Below are 17,881 nucleotides of genomic sequence, written 5' to 3' on the forward strand. Positions count from 1 at the left end.
TCCTTTAGCCTTTCGTGTTCTTCTTAAAAATGAGTGAGAGCGAAGTGCAGCAGCGTCTCGTTAGACAACGAGGGACATTAAAAGGAAAAAACACTCGAATGGAAACTTTCGTCAATCAATTCGGTGAAAGTGAAGGAAACAATTCAAGAAGTGCGTACTCGTTTCAATGCATTGTCTCGCATTTGGGTGGACATTGAGCAAGTGCAAGATCAGTTAGAAGCTGAAACTGGGTTCATCGCAGGATGACGTCAGAGACGAATTGTAAACGGCGTACTACAAGTTGAGTACCCGGATGCAAGCTTTATTATCGCAGCATGATAAGGTTGAAGCGGAGCATGATGCTGTCAACACATCGCATGTCATAGCAACCCGGCTCAAACTTCCTACAATAAAATTGCCAACGTTTGAGGGTGATTATCGGCACTGGTTGTCCTATGAAGACACTTTCACGTCTTTAATACACAATAACAAAGACATCGCTACCATTCAGAAGTTTCAGTATCTACGTTCGTCGCTCAAGGGCGAAGCGTACAAGCTCATTCAGAACTTACCCATCACGGAGGCAAACTACGCAGTTGCCTGGAAGTTGTTAATGAGTAGATATTCAAACAAGAAGCTAATCGCATCATCGTACATTCATGAAATATTGTACATCAAGGCAGTCAGCAAGGAAAGTGCTCAGGAATTGCGTTCCTTTGTGGGATGTGCGACAAGCAACTTAAATGCAGTAAATGCGCTTTACACAAATGTATCTTTGGCGGACATGTTTCTCACTCAGTATTTTGTGTCTAAGCTAGATTCAGGAACTAGGAAAGCGTGGGAACTGCAAAATAGTGAAACAGATTTTGTCAGCATGGATGATTTATTTTCGTTTTTGGAAAGACGATGTCAAGGGCTGGAAAACGTTCAGCCCGCACCAAGTGATGTAAATAAACAATCAATCAAACCTCAGCATTACAATGTAAGAACAAACAAGGGTTCTTCGAAATCTTTCATTAGTACCATAGTGCGAACTCTTGTTTCTTTTGTAAAGAGCTGTATGCTCTCTTTAGGTGTGCATCATTCTTCGCCGCGACTAACAAACAGAAGTATGATTGTGAAGGAATAAACTCTGCACGAACTGCTTATCTCCAAATCACATACTGCGTCTATGCAAGGCAGGTTCGTGTAAAAAATGTTCACGCAAGCATAACACATTGTTGCATAATGATGGTATATCAAGAACGTCATTTTCCATCACAGAATCTACGGAAGAAACCAAGAATGATAATTCTCAAGCAACGCAAAACGAGAATCAAGATCAAACTCCACAAGCTTCTTATTGTGCACTCAAAAGGCAACATACATCACGTGTGTTACTTTCCACGGCAGTGGTAAAGGTCAAGAATCATGCAGGTCAATGGATATACTGCAGAGCCTTACTACACAGTGAATCCCAGAGCCACTTTGCATCTGAAGAGTTGATTCAGCGTCTCAAACTGAAGAACTATCCTCAGCATTTACCGATTCAAGGCATAAACAATGCCGAGTCACAAGCAAATTTCAAGGGGGATATTCAGTTGCAATCCAGAATAAGCACATGGCGTTCCAACATTGAATGCTCCATATTGCCGCGGCTCACAAGCAACTTATCTTCAAATCGAGTCGACCGAGCAGCAATCAAAATACCAAGACATGTAACATTGGCAGATCCGACATTTGATGTGCCAGCGAAGGTAGATCTTTTAATAGGCACCCAGATCTTCTTCGAAATTCTCAAGCCTGATCGTACAACACGTTCAGCGGATTTGCCGATTCTACAGAACACTGAATTCGGATGGATAGTCGCAGGACGCATTCCACAACAATGCAGTGGCAACAATTCATCGATACCATGCTTCCTTCGAACGGAAGAAAGTCTTCACCTACAGCTTCAGCGATTTTGGGACCTTGAGGAGAAAGATACCAGGTATAGAACAAAGGAAGAAATCAGCTTTGATCGTCACTATTGTGAAAACACGGTGAGGGACGAAACAGGCAAATTCATCGTTCGACTTCCACTCAAAGAAAGCCGAGAAGCATTGGGCGATTCACTTCAACATGCCACCAAGAGATTTTTTCAATTAGAGAAAAACCTTGAGCATCAACCGGAACTAAGGATTCCTTACACAGAATTCAAGAATGAATATGAACAGCTACGTCACATGGTACCTGTAGGACAATTACCGATGTCTCATGACCACAGGGTAGCCTACTGTTTGCCACATCACATTGTAATCAAACCATAGAGTTCCACGACAAAGGTTCGTGTTGTTTTCGACGCATCGGCCAAAACAACAAGTGGCAAGAGCCTCAATGACATATTGATGGTCGGGTCCACCATACAACAAGATTTATTCTCCATCATGACAAGATTTCGCACACATCTTATAGCATTCACAGGAGATGTAGAGAAAATGTATAGAATGATTAAGGCGCAAAAATATGACAATCCATTACAGCGAATATTGTGGAGAAGTTCCAACAAGCATCCAATTGAAGTATTTGAGCTACGAACGCTTACATATGGCACAGCTTCGGCATCATTCCTAGCTACTAGATGCTTACAGCAACTGGCAGACAGCGAAATCAGCAGGCATCAGTAGTATCACCAAGGAAGACATGTTAGTTGATGACACATTGCAGATTCAGGCAGAATTAATTAACATTATGCAGCGCGGAGGATTTACTTTGCGTAAATGGTGTTCGAACAGCACAACAGTGCTAGAAGCAGTTCCAGCAGCCATGCGCAAAATGAAGCTTCCAGTCGAGTTTCACGAGTCAGAAGTGAAGACTTTAGGCTTATCTTGAGATCCTATTGCAGATAAATTACTGATCAACAGCAAAGCTTCTGAAGTAGAAAATAACGTCGAAATATCAAGCACTAAACGACAGGTAGCATCAGTCGTTGCGTCAATATTTGACTCTTTAGGTCTCATCACTCCAATTGTTATTACATACAAATCATTTCTTCAACAATTGTGGACATGCAATGTTCAGTGGAATGAAGAACTTCCACAAGACTTGAATCAGAAATGGCAACAGTTGCGCAGACAACTCCCTGCAATTAAACACATTGAAGTCACTCGTTTTGTTCTAATTCATGAAACATTTAGAAATATCCAGATACATGGATTCTCAGATGCATCTCAATATGCTTACGGTTCATGTTTGTATGTGCATTCAACTATCCACAAAGGTGAAACAGCAGTAAATCTACTTTGTGCTAAATAACGAGTCGCGCCAGTCAAGCAGGTGACATTACCTCGTCTTGAATTATGTGCAGCATTACTCCTAGCAAGATTAGTCCACAAGGTATTACCAGTTTTACGTCTGAAGGTAGACGAGATACATCTCTGATCGGACTCACAAATTGTATTGGCATGGTTAGCAGCACCATCCAACAGATGGAAAACCTTTGTAACCAACCGGGTAGTAGATATTCAAGACATTACGCAAATTAGCGATTGGAAACATGTTCCTTCAGCAGATAACCCGAAATTAAGTCGAGTGATAGCTTTCTGTCAGCGATTCATACATAACTGCAGAAAGTCCAACAACAAAGTAAAAGCAAGTCCTTCAACAAAGGAAATGCAATCAGCATTGCATACATGCATCAAGACTGCAGCTATCAAGCTACAAGTCTGAAATTCAAGATCTTCAACGGCACCAACAAGTTTCAGCCAACAGCACATTGAAGAGTCTGCATCCATTTTTGGACAGCAATAACCTCCTTCGCGTTGGAGGAAAACTCAAGAATAGCAATTTGATTTATGAAACAAAACATCAAATTATTCTACCTTCGAAAGGTCACCTGACACAGCTCATAATAGAAGCGGAACATTTGAGACAGCTTCATGCAGGACCACAGTTATTATTGTCATCACTCAGGCAACAATACTGGATTGTACGAGCAAGGCGTACAATCAAGCAAGTAATTCACAATTGCCTCGCATGTTACAAGTTGAAGGCAACCACGGCCAAGCAACTAATGGGCCAACTTCCGTCACCTAGAGTCACACCATCTAGACCATTTCTCAACTCTGGTGTATACTATTGTGGACCTTTTCTGTTGAAATCGCATTCGCCACGCAGCAAGGTTCATCGCAAATCATATGTGGCTTTATTCATTTGTCTAGCCACCAAGGCTATACATTTAGAGCTCGTCTCCGATCTCACCACAGACGCATTTATCGCAGCACTGCGAAGATTTACATCTCGTAGAGGTAAATGTGCCAACCTGTACAGTGACAATGGCAAGAATTTCGTTGGGGCAAGAAACGAACTTAAAGAGCTACATAGCTTATTTTCGTCACAGCAATTCACACAAAATATTCATGAGTATGCGAGTTCTGAATCCTTCCAGTGGCATTTCATTCCACCTAACTCACCACATTTCGCAGGAATATGGGAGAGTTGAACACGCTGCATGAAGTATCATTTAGTTAGAGTAGTAGGAAAGTCAACACTGAATTTTGAGTAATTTGCAACTTTGCTCACCCAAATAGAAGCATGCCTAAATTCAAGGCCTTTGACTGTTTTATCCGACGATCCAGAAGATTTAAGTGCTCTCACTCCTGGACATTTTCTCATTGGTTCAGCCCTTACTTCCTTTTCCAGCCAGACGTCACTGACCTCCCAGGAAATCGACTGTCCAGATGGCAGAGACTCCAAAGCTTTCATCAAAATATATATCAGCGATGGTCCAAGGAGTATTTAAACGGTATTCAGCAACGTTCCAAGTGGACTAGCGTCCAAGAAAACTTCAAATCAGGTTATTACATATTATTGTAATTGTCATTTTTTTTATTTCCAGATTTATGTAAAATGCAAATTTCAAATAAAATAATGGAGCGTAACAATAACGGGGGAACCGTAAAACGAGCAACTGCCGTCCCAGTTTTTCACAGAGGCACTGGGACATGCGCATACTCTCGAATGTATGCGGGTGGAGGTTAGGATACATTCGGGGGTTCCCCCCTTATTGTCATCAAAGACGACCAATTACCTCCCCTATCGTAGAAATTGGGAAGAATCACCAGCGTCCAGCCAGGAAGGGACGGCTTAGTGGGAGTGGACACAGTGCATACAGCTTCAGGGATCTTCAAGAGATCGATTCACTGATTAGTTCTACTCCCTCAGTGCAAGAAGGACAGAGATAAGTGAATTTAGTTGGTCAAACATTGTTTGACCAAGAGCTGGGAATATGTTTCAAGTCATAATTGATATGTTTGATATTTTTATCAATAGATGGCAGGGGCTTTCAGTTTTGTTTTATGTTTACTCTCGAACAAAGAGAGAGAGTGACGCTCACTCAGTTCGCGAGACAATATGGCCGAGTGTGCGCGGTGATTTCATTCCGTCCATCGTGTTGCATTGCAGCAAGTTTGTACATACATGTAATCTTTTGTTTTAGTCAATATATCATCGTTATTATCAGTGAGTGTCATTTGCAATCATCCGAGTCGAATCACCTTAAGTAATACAATATGGTCCTCCACTCCAGAGGCATGGGTTTGTGATAAAGCGACACGCAGTAAGTACTATCATTTTCTTTGGCGTGCATCGTACAATAGACAGACCCATCTCGGCCCAACAGGCAATCACATTTTGGTTCATCAGTGATCACATAAAAACACAATCCATTCACAGATCAACAACAGATCAAATTTTTAATATCAGAGAGACACTTGAGAAAAAGTGGGAGTATAATCAAAATGTTCATCATCTATACATTGATTTTAAAAAGCGTATGATTCAGTCAAAAGAGATAAATTATTATATTAGTCCAGTTTGGAATACCTAAGAAGCTTTTTAATATGATAAAAGTATGCAGCAGTGAAACAGAAAGTAAAATTCGTGTGGATATTAATATGTCTGACAAATTTACAATTCATGATGGGTTAAAACAAGGAGATACATTATATCCATTGCTCTTTAATTTTGCCTTAGAATACGCTGTTAGGAAACTAACTAACGAAGGACTAAAATTAAACGGTGTGACTCAGCTGTTAGCATATGCAGATGATGACTTACTGGGGGATGATGGAAATCCAATTAAGAATAATGCTAAAATATGTTTCAAAGCAGCTAAAGAGATAGGTTTGGAACTTAGCAAGGAGAAAACTAAATTTATGCTTACAGGCCGAAACCAAGTGTTAATAATCAAAATCTAATTATTGATAATAACTCGTTTCAACCAGTTTCCAAATTCAAGTACTTTGGAGTAATACTAAAAAAATGGAAATGATATTAAAGAGGAAATAAAAAGCAGGCTTAATTCAAGAAATGCTTGTTACTTTTCTCTTCATAAACTTTTAACTAAAAGTTAAAATATACAAAACAGTAATTTTGCCTGTAGTATTATATGGATGTGAAACTTGGTCCCTTACATTTAAAGAGGAACATAAATTGAGAATATTTGAAAATGAGATCCTTACGAAAATATTTGGGCCTAAAAGAGATGAGGAGACACGTGAGTGGAGAAGGTTACATAATTTAGAACTACATAATTTGTATTCATGTCCGGGTATTATTAAAATGATTAAATCAAGAAGACTTAGGTGGGCAGGCCATGTGGCACGAATGGGAGAGGAAAGAAGAGTTTACATGATTCTTGTTGGGAAACCTGATGGTAAGAGACCAGTAGGAAGGCCAAGATGAAGATGGAGGGATAATATTGAGAGTTAGTTAGTTAGTTAGATCGTTTTTCTTTGTTAATGTCTGTAGAAGTAGCCATGTTGGATGTATGACGTCACACAGGCCATATGCCATATGGGATAATTATGAACAGTAAACCCTAGTGCATGATTGTGTACCACACTAGCAACGTATTTCCGGTAGTCATATAGTATTCCCTTCATTAAAACACCTACGGACTATAGAAATATTGACACATGCCCCTGTACTATAAGCTGCATTACTTTCATAAGAAAATTATTTGTGATATTGATCGCACTGCCATCTATATTGTCATCCTCCTCGGGAACCAGTTTTTCGGGTAGTTTTCCACACTACCAATTCAAGGCGCTGTAACCGAAGAAATCGATGGCTATGCAGAGATCCCGCGGTTACGTTCTCCTTACATTGTTCTTCGACCACAAGGGGTCCCTGCTTATCGAATATTGCGAGAAAGGTGCAGTATAGTACACAGTACCGGATCTACAAATGTTGCCCACCCCGCAAAATATTACAAAAGGCCCCCCTGTACCTACCTACCTTCACACACAGACTGTACTACATATGTAATGTATGTGTATGTGTGTAATTCTTGATCTCATGTTGACAGAGTCACATACAAGAGCCTACAGGGTGATTCAAGAGTCTCCTAACACCCCTTATAAAAATTAAAAAGTAAAGCTGGGTACAATTGGCCATGATAGAAACAGGTTTTAGGCTTAGGGGGAACCACATTGGTGTGTTCCAAGAGGACGTCCGCCATATGGAATTCAACTCAAAATTTTTAATTTGGGAAGGGGTGATGTGCATAGGCGGCGATTTCATCAGAGATTGGGAGGGGGCAAAGCTAAGCAAAGTCTAAATACTGATTTATTTCTGTTTTCGGGGGAGGGGGCAAAGTATTTTTTTCTTTTTAAGTTGGGACATAATACACTTGTGTTAACTTTTGAAAAATTGTAATTACAATAACTAGCTTTATATATCAGGGTACATCGAACTTTATTAGCTGGACAAATAATTCACTGTACTACTGTGATTATGTAATACAACATAATACTTTACATGCAACTTTTGACTGAGAATTTGAATATCGTATTCGGTTTATAATACTTATTCCTACAATCCTTTATAGGAGTTTAATACCTTCACATATATTTACATAAAAAAGGAAGGCCCAAGATAATTTTCATCCAGGCGAGGTCGATTTTTGGCACCACAACTGTCCACCGTGTCACCCCCCGCCTCAACTTTCTACCCTGATCCCACTACTTTCCACCTTCAGCCAATAAAAAAACTTGACCGTGTTTAATATTTACGGATATACGACAATAAATAATAGACTTGTTTTTTCAATGCCCTAATGTCAAAGAGCCCGTACATTGTAGATTGATGTAAAAATAACAGTAGCCCCTTAGCTTAAATTGCTACATGATTTTGCAATATACATTTGTCATTGAGAAGTAACTTCAACTATTTTTTCTCTACACAAATCCAACTCTTTATAAAACAAAATATCTACATTTATGCAATCAGAAAAAAGGATTTGACTTTACTAAATCGGGACGACCCCGTCTGGCGCCGTCGAGGGAGGTGCCCAGGCAATCACTTGGGTCGCCCGGCCCTTAAGCCGCCCACACACGCACATACACGTATTGTTTTGAACGTTGGTTAAGCATATGAGAAAATGGGGTGGGGGATACACCGTACTGTCTATTGCTATGCGCTCGGAGTATATGGGCGGACTAACTCACGCCGGACGCCAAATAGTTTAACTTACAACTTCCCACGTTGCGGAGGTATTCAGATTTAGCCATTGTGCTAGCTTTATACACGCCGGAGATATGATAATCTTGTACACTCAGGGTTCGGGTATACACAATGAAAATTAGTGTGGACTTAACAAGTTTATTACTCTGGGGTAAATGTATATATCCACACAAAACGAATTCACTATATCTTCTGATATAACTTCACTGCACTGCACTACGTTGTCCCTGAAGATCTGGGTTCGAAGCTCCTCTGCTTGAATTTTTTGAAAGGGAGGGCAGTTGTGACAAGCACAATAGTTACAATGTTGTGTTATGATGAGTTGTGAATTTATGAACGTACGTGTTGTGTTATGTTGAGTTATGATGAGTTTGTAATGTGAATTTATGAACGTACGTGTTGTGTTATGTTGAGTTATGATGAGTTTGTAATGTGAATTTATGAACGTACATGTTGTGTTATGTTGAGTTATGATGAGTTTGTAATGTGAATTTATGAACGTACGTGTTCAAAATGAAACATATGACTATCGAATATAGTAAACAGTTTGTGAAAAGTTATGTACCATATATAAGTTATGAATACAAGAAATATTAATATTGGAATCTAGTTTTATGTTGATAAAAATGTGTAGGTTTCAATAATTTGGCGACCCAGTTTCCAGGATTCGAATTAGTAAGTGTTTAGCTATGCGTTTTTCTTAATAATATAGTTAAATAATGACAGATAAAGAGAAAAGATCAACACGAAAAGGACAAACTATCGATGAAAGCTTGATTTCTGACAATGCGGAAATCAATGTTGAAAATTTGGGTTGTTGTAAGGATCCAGATAAGAATGCTAAGTGTATAACTTGTCGCAAATGTGGAAAGTTATATCACCATAAATGTATACAGTTAGCAGCGTTACATTCCAGTAATTCTGATACATTTGATCAGTACTTGTGCAAAGTATGCGATCCGATGTTTGGCCAGCATGGGACTGAACACAATAAAGATACTAATTTCAATGCATTATTGGAGACAATAATTCATAAAATGGATGACGTTCAGTTGCAGTTTACAAACAGCCAAGCGCAGATGAAACAGCAGCTTACAGACAGCCAAGCGCAGATGAAACAGCAGCTTTCAGACAGCCAAGCGCAGATGAAACAGCAGCTTTCAGACAGCCAAGCGCAGATGAAACAACAACTTACAGACAGCCAAGCGCAGATGAAACAGCTCACTGACAGCCAAGCGCAGATGAAACAGCAACTCACTGATCAAATGAAAAAGTTTTCTGAAAGTCAGGAATTAATAACAGCGACTCTTTCAGAAAGTTTCAATCAGTCTCTTGTTACTTTTCGCGCTGAACTCCGAGAAGAAATAAAACAGGTGGCTGATGCTTGCAAAATAAATACTAACGCCCTTAAAAATGATGTTAAAGAGGAATTAAGTGGTGTGCAGTCTAATATAGAATCACTTATTGCAAAGACGTCTTCTCGACAGGAACATCTCGTCGAACTAACGACACAAGCGGAAGAACAAGTCTGCAATATAAGTGCTGTTAAAATTACACTAAATGAACAACAAGTAACTATTTCTCGCTTAGAAGATGAGATTGGTGATATTAAAACTAAAATAGGGCACATTAGTACTACAAAAGTGTTAGCTCCTGAGAATGATAAAGCACCAACCGTTGATAAAATATCTGACGTGTCTGAAGCCAATCAAATCGATGTAAATTCTCAAGCTGCACAAACTACTCCAATAACAGCTTTAACTAGAAACCATGTTAAGAGAAAGAAGAAATTTGTTTCTTTTAAAGGCAAAAATTCAAACGCAACTTCATCTGATACAGATGTAACATATTTTGGGAGTGAAGATTCGAATACTACGCATGTAAAGCAAATGTTCAAGGGCAAGAGAACGAAGAGAAGCAGATTAGTTAGGGAGCGTTATCAGGCCATCAATAATGTTAATTCTAAACACTGTACAAATGCTTCTTGCACTAATTCATATGTCACACGAGATATATGCGGTTGTGATAATTCATTACAAGGGCAATTTAACACCAGTTCTGTTCACAACTCGCCTGAGAATTGTAATAGCAATGTCCATGCTTGTTTATCGGGCTGTTCAACAAATGCTATGACTACGGATTCTATTAACTGTAGCATTCATACCAATTCCTGCCCATTAACAGTTTGCAGAAATAGTTGTGTGTTAGACAATAATTCTGAACGAATTAATGCTACATATAATCGCGGCACAGGTTTTGGTACTGCCAGAAGTAATGTACACTTCATAAGTCCGAATAATCAGGATAGCACAGTAGTAACTACAGTACCGTTTGACCCAATGACACCTCGTCTTCAGAATTCGATGACTTCGTTGAATAACCGTCCTTCACAAGCAATAGTAACTGGCTGTAATGAGACTATGCAACGCATATTAAAAGTGAGTGACTTGAACCTACTCCCAAAGTTCGGGGGAAATTTAGAGAAACAAAGTCCTAGAGACTATATTGATCAGTTAGTTTCAACATTCAATCTAATGGGAGTTCCGGAGGAATACAGGTTGAATAGTATATACAAGTGTTTTTACGGCAAGGCATTGTTATGGTATAATTCTCATAAGAAGAGATTTTCATGTTTTCAGGATTTCGTAGGAAAGTTTTTGCATCATTATGCTTCTGAACAAGTAGTACAAGCACAATTGGCAGCTCTACGAACAAGAAAATATGATCCTAATGTTGATGAAAACTTAGCTACTTTTGCATTAAAACTCTATTCTGCCTATTCAAATTTGGAAGAAGACCCATCTGAATCTGATATGATTCAGTTAGTGTTGCGACAAATACCGAGAAATGTGTCAGAATATGTGTCATGTCATGACATACCAAATATGGACAGACTGATATCTATTTTAGACAGAATTGATTTGGTTCATTCGGGAAAAAACAAATCTTTTAGAGTTCCAGAGGACCAGGAAGAATTTATGAGAAGAAATAAGACAGCCAAATTTCTGAACAACAAATCCAAACAATCATTCAATGTTGGACAAGTTTCTGTCAAAACGCAAGATTTTCGTAAGACCAGGAATTTTACATCTTCCCAAAATGCCGAACCTACAACAATTGGTGGTGCAAGTAGATTTTCGAGCAACGTTCAGCAATCAAATCCATGCTCAAATCAACAGATCCAAAATACTTTACGAACGGATGAAGGCTTTTCATCTCCGAATAGTGTTCAATCAAATACACAAAGTGGTTATAATAAACGTCTAGTAAGGAACCAACGGGGTAAATGTAATTGGAACACAGTACGAATCAACACTGAACAATCTAAACAACAATCTCAACCTTCTTTAGCTGAACCGTGGTTAAGGCCTTCGCAGAGTATGCATGTGAATCCATCTGTACCTTTACCTCAGTGGAATGCAAATAATTTAAATTCCATGGTGCAATATCCTACTCAACCGTGGATATTCTCTCCCTGGACTACACCATTTACTTCTTGCAATACTACAGTAACTCAGCCAAATATATATCCAGCGAATAACTCTTTATGGTATGGTAATAATTCCAATTTGTTACCACAACCAGGGACTAGCAGTAACGTGACCCAAAGTCAAGTACCTTCGAGTAGTGGAGTGTGCAATTTAACAGGAACGACTGCTAATACAAGTGAAAACTCATCCTTAAACATGTAAGGCAGAGTAATGAGCTCCGGTTCCTCTGTCCAGTTAATTTCAAGGAGCATATTCATCACTATACTCCAACATCAATTGAAGATAATCTCAATTTTCAGAGCAACACATCTATTGTTCCCAACCATCCGGAAAAGGAAGTTCTTACTATAAACTTTGTACTCGATTGGTATGAAGCTGAACCAGAATGGGTAATGGACGATGGCGGTGTTCTTGTTTCAAACAGAAGAGTTATTGTGTTGCCAGGTCAAATTTGTGACTTAACCATTAACTGTATTATTGATTGTGGGAGTCAAGCAAATTTAATGGATTATGCAACTTGGTTAAAATTGAAACTTATTATTCCTACTGCTAGATTAGATTCAGTGGATAATGTTAAATTATTCTTTTGCTGCTGACAAAAGATTTAGAGTTATTGGTTCTAAGAATATTAGTTTAATAATAGCTTCAGAGCACTTTCATATAGAGTTATATGTTATTAAGCAGTTACAGCCGAAGTAATATTAGGATTGCCATTTCTTTGGCGCTTCGGAGCAATAATTGATTTCAAGAAGCAAAATATCACATTATCAAGTGATAAGGGAGTTCAATCTAATTATGTTTTAGAAACGACTGACATATTCCCTTCATGTTCTCTTCAAAGTAACTTTGTAACATTTGCTAAGAATTCTGTGGAAGAAGAGGATGAAAACTACTTAGCATCAGAAACCGATCTTAAAGCTTCTTTAGCTGATAATAATTTGTTGATTGACTGATAAAATGTATGATTTATATTTTAAGTTATTGTTAAAGCCTCAAAACTTTTTAATTGTACAGAAGAAAAGAGAAGAGAGCTATTGAAAGCAAGAAATGTGTAACCCAAATGATTTTTGTGTATAATGTTTTTATTTTCTGTGTTCTCAATTAAATATTTGTGTATATTTATGAAAGTCATAAATTTTGTTTCTTTGTATAAAGAGAATATGACAAAGAAAATTGCCTAAATTATGTATGAATGGCATGCTTGAACGCAAATATTGTATTGCGTTAGTGTTTGTAGAAAGCACTGTGTAATCGTGCCCCTTTTATTGTAAATTTTCTTCATGTTCGACAAGTTAATGTATATTGATTAATTGTCTCACGCAGAAAATGTTTCCTAAGAGAGGGGATTATATTGTGACAAGCACAATAGTTACAATGTTGTGTTATGATGAGTTGTGAATTTATGAACGTACGTGTTGTGTTATGTTGAGTTATGATGAGTTTGTAATGTGAATTTATGAACGTACGTGTTGTGTTATGTTGAGTTATGATGAGTTTGTAATGTGAATTTATGAACGTACATGTTGTGTTATGTTGAGTTATGATGAGTTTGTAATGTGAATTTATGAACGTACGTGTTCAAAATGAAACATATGACTATCGAATATAGTAAACAGTTTGTGAAAAGTTATGTACCATATATAAGTTATGAATACAAGAAATATTAATATTGGAATCTAGTTTTATGTTGATAAAAATGTGTAGGTTTCACAGTGACCATTCAATTTTTCCTCTTATGAGGTACCAGTGGGGAAATATCGGACCTTATTTTCTTAGGGCATCAATTAAATGTTGCATTATCATTCATCTTCTGGAATACAGTGTTGACTTATGGGGACAATAGAGGATTAGTTTGCGACTCAAGGAATATTTAATCTCCCTTCCTATTAGCAAAAGAATAATACTAAAGAACAATATGAATTTAATGTAAGCTTGTAATATTTATAGCTTATTTAACTTTCCTCATTTAATTAATTAATTAATATAAGCTAACTGCAGTAATTAATGAACTGCTTAATCACCTTTAATGTGAAACTAATAAAGGGTGAACACCAGGTGCCTGCAGTCCCGTATCACTCCTTGCTTTCGCTTTGAAGCCAGTGGGTGAGGCTTATTGACTGTCCAAGATGGCAGCGTCTACTTCAACTGACAGAAGAACATCGCATCGCGTACTGCAAGCGCACATAGGCTCTCCTTGCCACACTGCAGGAGGTTGAGCCTGATACAATGCATACAATCTGGAGTAGAGTACAACACACATATCTTTGCCGTTGCGTATATACTAATTTTCGTTTCGTCTCCCTCTCTCTTAGCATCACGTGTTCTACCCTGCTCGCCAACCTTCACTATTGTTGCCATATTGTAATTCCATTCCTGGACACACTCGCGCAAACATCATTGAAAACAATTGAATAGCGCTCCAGCTCGCGGTTCACACCGTTCGGAAGGGACGGTAATGTGGCAATATAGCATGACGAAGTGGTTGCTACTGTACTTTTATGCAGTGCATGTTCATTCGCTTGCTAGTAACTATTGTTGCCAACTGTAATAATGAAGCACTATTTCTGTTATGGAAGGGGAAAGGAAGATAAAGTGACGGTGAGTTTTGTTGGATTGGAAGCACCATATTTTTATTTTATGCTGAGTATTTGACCGGTTTGACGTTGTGTGCGAGTGCTTCTGAACTGTAGACAATTTACCGAACCCATAGCTGTGTTCAATGTTATCTACTGGGCTACAATGTTATCAGGGCTAGGATTTATAGGTAAATCCATACTTTTAGATTGACAAAATATCGTTGAAATTATGTGATATCTTTGCGAATAGTAATGTTTGTAGTGATTTAAGGTACATTTTATTGTCAATATTTTTCCATATTTATAACTTTAATAAATACTTACTTTTACATATTTAAAGAAAATATACTTAATTTTACATATTTCAACAGGTTTAATTCACAAATTGTTCATATTTCATAATTTTGGAATTGTTCAAAATAAATAAATTATGTGGCTCCAACAGCATTTCAACTCTTGGCTCCGGCACGTGTTCTTGTAGAAATTGCATAGAGGAGGCTGTCATTTTTGCTGCTTAATGCGATGCATATTGTTTTCTCTGTTAAAATTGCCATGCTTTGATGGGTGACCAAGTTCATAGCAGAGCCGGCGGAAGGGGAGGGCGAACCGTGCAACCGCCCAGAGCGGCATATTTTCAGGGCAAAATTTGAAGAGAAGAAAAAAATAAGCCTATTGAAAACTGTGGTCGAGCGAGATATTATTTTGCGCTTAATAGTATTGAAATAGCATAAGAAGTCTCATTATTTATTTTATATTTTCATGTTTTACTTAGGAATATATTGATTTTCAATTTCCCGTTGCTGCGTAATGACCGGGGGGGGGGGGGGTTCGAAATGGAGCGGCATCTGCCGCCACCGCCCAGGGAGGCAAAATGAGTAGCGCCGGCCCTAGTTCATAGCAAAAGAAAAAGCCGCGCAGCTTATCGTCTAGTAGCAGTATATGTACTTGTTATTGTTGTGGAAGCCGGCACCGTTTGTAAATGTACAACAAAGGCAACCGACTGTCGTCGATCACAGAGAGGAAATAATGATACTGCTTGAGGAGGAGTGTTGTGATCCAATTGTCGGGGTTTAACACGTTTGGCATGTTATTATCTGCCGTTGCAGTTCCGTACCAGTGTATAAGGGTTTTGGGAGTAAACAGTTAGAACGCCAACAGTGCATTAATGCAATGAAAAATAATGTTTTTTTTATTTCTTTTTTTAAATCACTCAAATAAGGAATCGAATGAAGAAGTCTTCTTTGCAGCATTTTTGGTAATTTTACGTATGTGTTAGTTCATATTTTGCGAAGTTTTAGTCCATATATATGTAGCTACATACAAAGCCATTTGTTAGTACATATTAATCCTAGTCCTGGTATAATGCATGACGTTTAAAACTCAACGTTAGATAGACCTGAATTCTTTAATTTTCTTGTTGTACGTAACATCTGTGCATCGGCGCACTGCAGCGACATTTCTATCTGCTCCATTAGCAACACTGCTTCTTGAGTTGTGTCGCGCATCGCACGGCACAAATATCTGTGTTGGACTCTACGTATAATCTACAAGTAGGCATAGGCGTAGTTAGGTAGGAGCTGGGGGGGCTAAGCCCCCGGAACCAGCCACTTGCCTCCCCAAACGCATGTGACATATGCATAAAATAATTAAGGATAGAGAAAATGCACACACAAATTAGAAAATTCTCATGAAACTTCCATGTGTTACTCTTGTGGAGTGGCAGTCACAGATAAGGAAAGATTTTCAAATTATGTCCTGATGTAGAATACAATGAAAGTTGAAGTGCATGTGTTTTTTTGCGGAGAACATATGTCCCGAAACAAGATTTCAAACAAAACATATCATCGTTATTTCTATTGATCTTCCGCCTTGGAGCGCTAGATAAATAGATAAATGTTGTTACATTTAAAATAACAGAGGCGTTGCAACCAGTGTTTACATAAATGTAGCCTCTCAACAATGAGTTCCTACAATTGTGTTTTTTTCGAACATGAAAAAGAGAAGCCGTCATTGTAGAGACTTAAGCAGAATAGCAATTTTGATAGGGAAAAGGCGTCAGTTCAAAGAAGTGAATTTAGTTTCTGTGGATTTAATAATAATAATAATAATAATAATAATAATAATAATAATAATAATAATAATAATAATAATAATAATTCCTTTTTTTAGCGGGCGATGTTCAGCCGTAGGTGCTCTACCACCTAACCCTTGTCATGAGCTACATAAGAAAAAATATGTGTATATAATATAATATGATAAAATATAAATACATATGGATAGCTTGATTACACTAAAGATAAATAAAGAATTTCACATTACCTACAATTACGAATATTCTAATTACAGTAATATTAGTCATAAGATAATATAAATGTCAAAGAACAAAAAAAAATATAAAAAAATGTAAATGGAAAAATATAGATGTGAATGTTAATATATTGTTGTCTTTAAGTAAATAATAATAACAATAATAATTTGAAGATAGTAATAAAATTCCAATAGTTACAGTTATAGAATATGAATGTTTTGTCGTTTGTTGAGTGTCATTTACTTCTTGTATGTGCTGCTGTTCCTGTAGAAGTATTTCTTTCAATTTAATTTTGAAACTCTTATTGATTTTTATGGATTTAACAGTTGCATGGGGACATTTAAAGATGTACGCTTTAAATTCGCGTGAATTTGTCGCGATCGTGTAGAATCGATTCAATCGTGCGTAATTGTTTTATCAAGTGGTGATCACTACAGTTCATTAGCGAAATCACTCTTTTCCAAGTCTTTTGTGTGCGTTGCACCGCGTCACCAATATGTATGCAGATGTGGCACGTTTATTTGGATTTTTCATTGCACGAAGGCGGTGAAGTTGAATGATGTGTTCAACTCTCCTGGTGACGGGTGAATTTTGTGGATCACTTATAGGGATGCTGCTCTAGGAATCTCTGGTATCTCTTGGAGTCTCGGGAGAGATTCATTCTTCTGGAGGTAAGAAGAACTCTTTTGTTGTTTCAAATAACCCACGGGAAGATTATCATGGAAGGACAAGTGCTTTATCCTGGTTGAATAACAACATGAAATCTTAATAATCTTTTGGAGATTGGAAATTATCGGAAAATAATTCCTTGATGTTGTGCTCATTCTGTTTGTGAAATTAAAGCCCAGATGACAGAATGATCATTCCTTTTAATAGAGATTTTATTAATAGTAAAAGTCAGGCGTCTAGCAAACAAGCTTAGACTATTGAATTTCAGAAATAAAGTTAAAGAATGCATGGGTAAAGTGATCATATAAAACCTGCTTCGAATGTCATAATCGGTTTTCTATTGAAGTCACTTGGCCAGGGTTATTTAAAAGTTA

At 37.8% G+C, this 17,881-nt stretch overlaps 1 protein-coding gene across 1 annotated transcript; it reads left to right on the forward strand.

Moving 5' to 3' along the window:
* Positions 1–1,242: 1,242 nt before the first annotated feature.
* Positions 1,243–2,267, forward strand: LOC145983516 (uncharacterized; the record flags this gene model as incomplete). The annotated part of the gene is made up of 1 exon (XM_083116598.1): positions 1,243–2,267. A coding segment is annotated over one exon (1,025 nt), but the record flags the coding sequence as incomplete, so codon positions are not given.
* Between the last annotated feature and the right edge of the window lie 15,614 nt (positions 2,268–17,881).

This window comes from Lepisma saccharinum, unplaced genomic scaffold (genome assembly GCF_977018435.1).
Source record: "Lepisma saccharinum unplaced genomic scaffold, izLepSacc3.1 HAP1_SCAFFOLD_1145, whole genome shotgun sequence".
NCBI lineage: Eukaryota > Metazoa > Arthropoda > Insecta > Zygentoma > Lepismatidae > Lepisma > Lepisma saccharinum.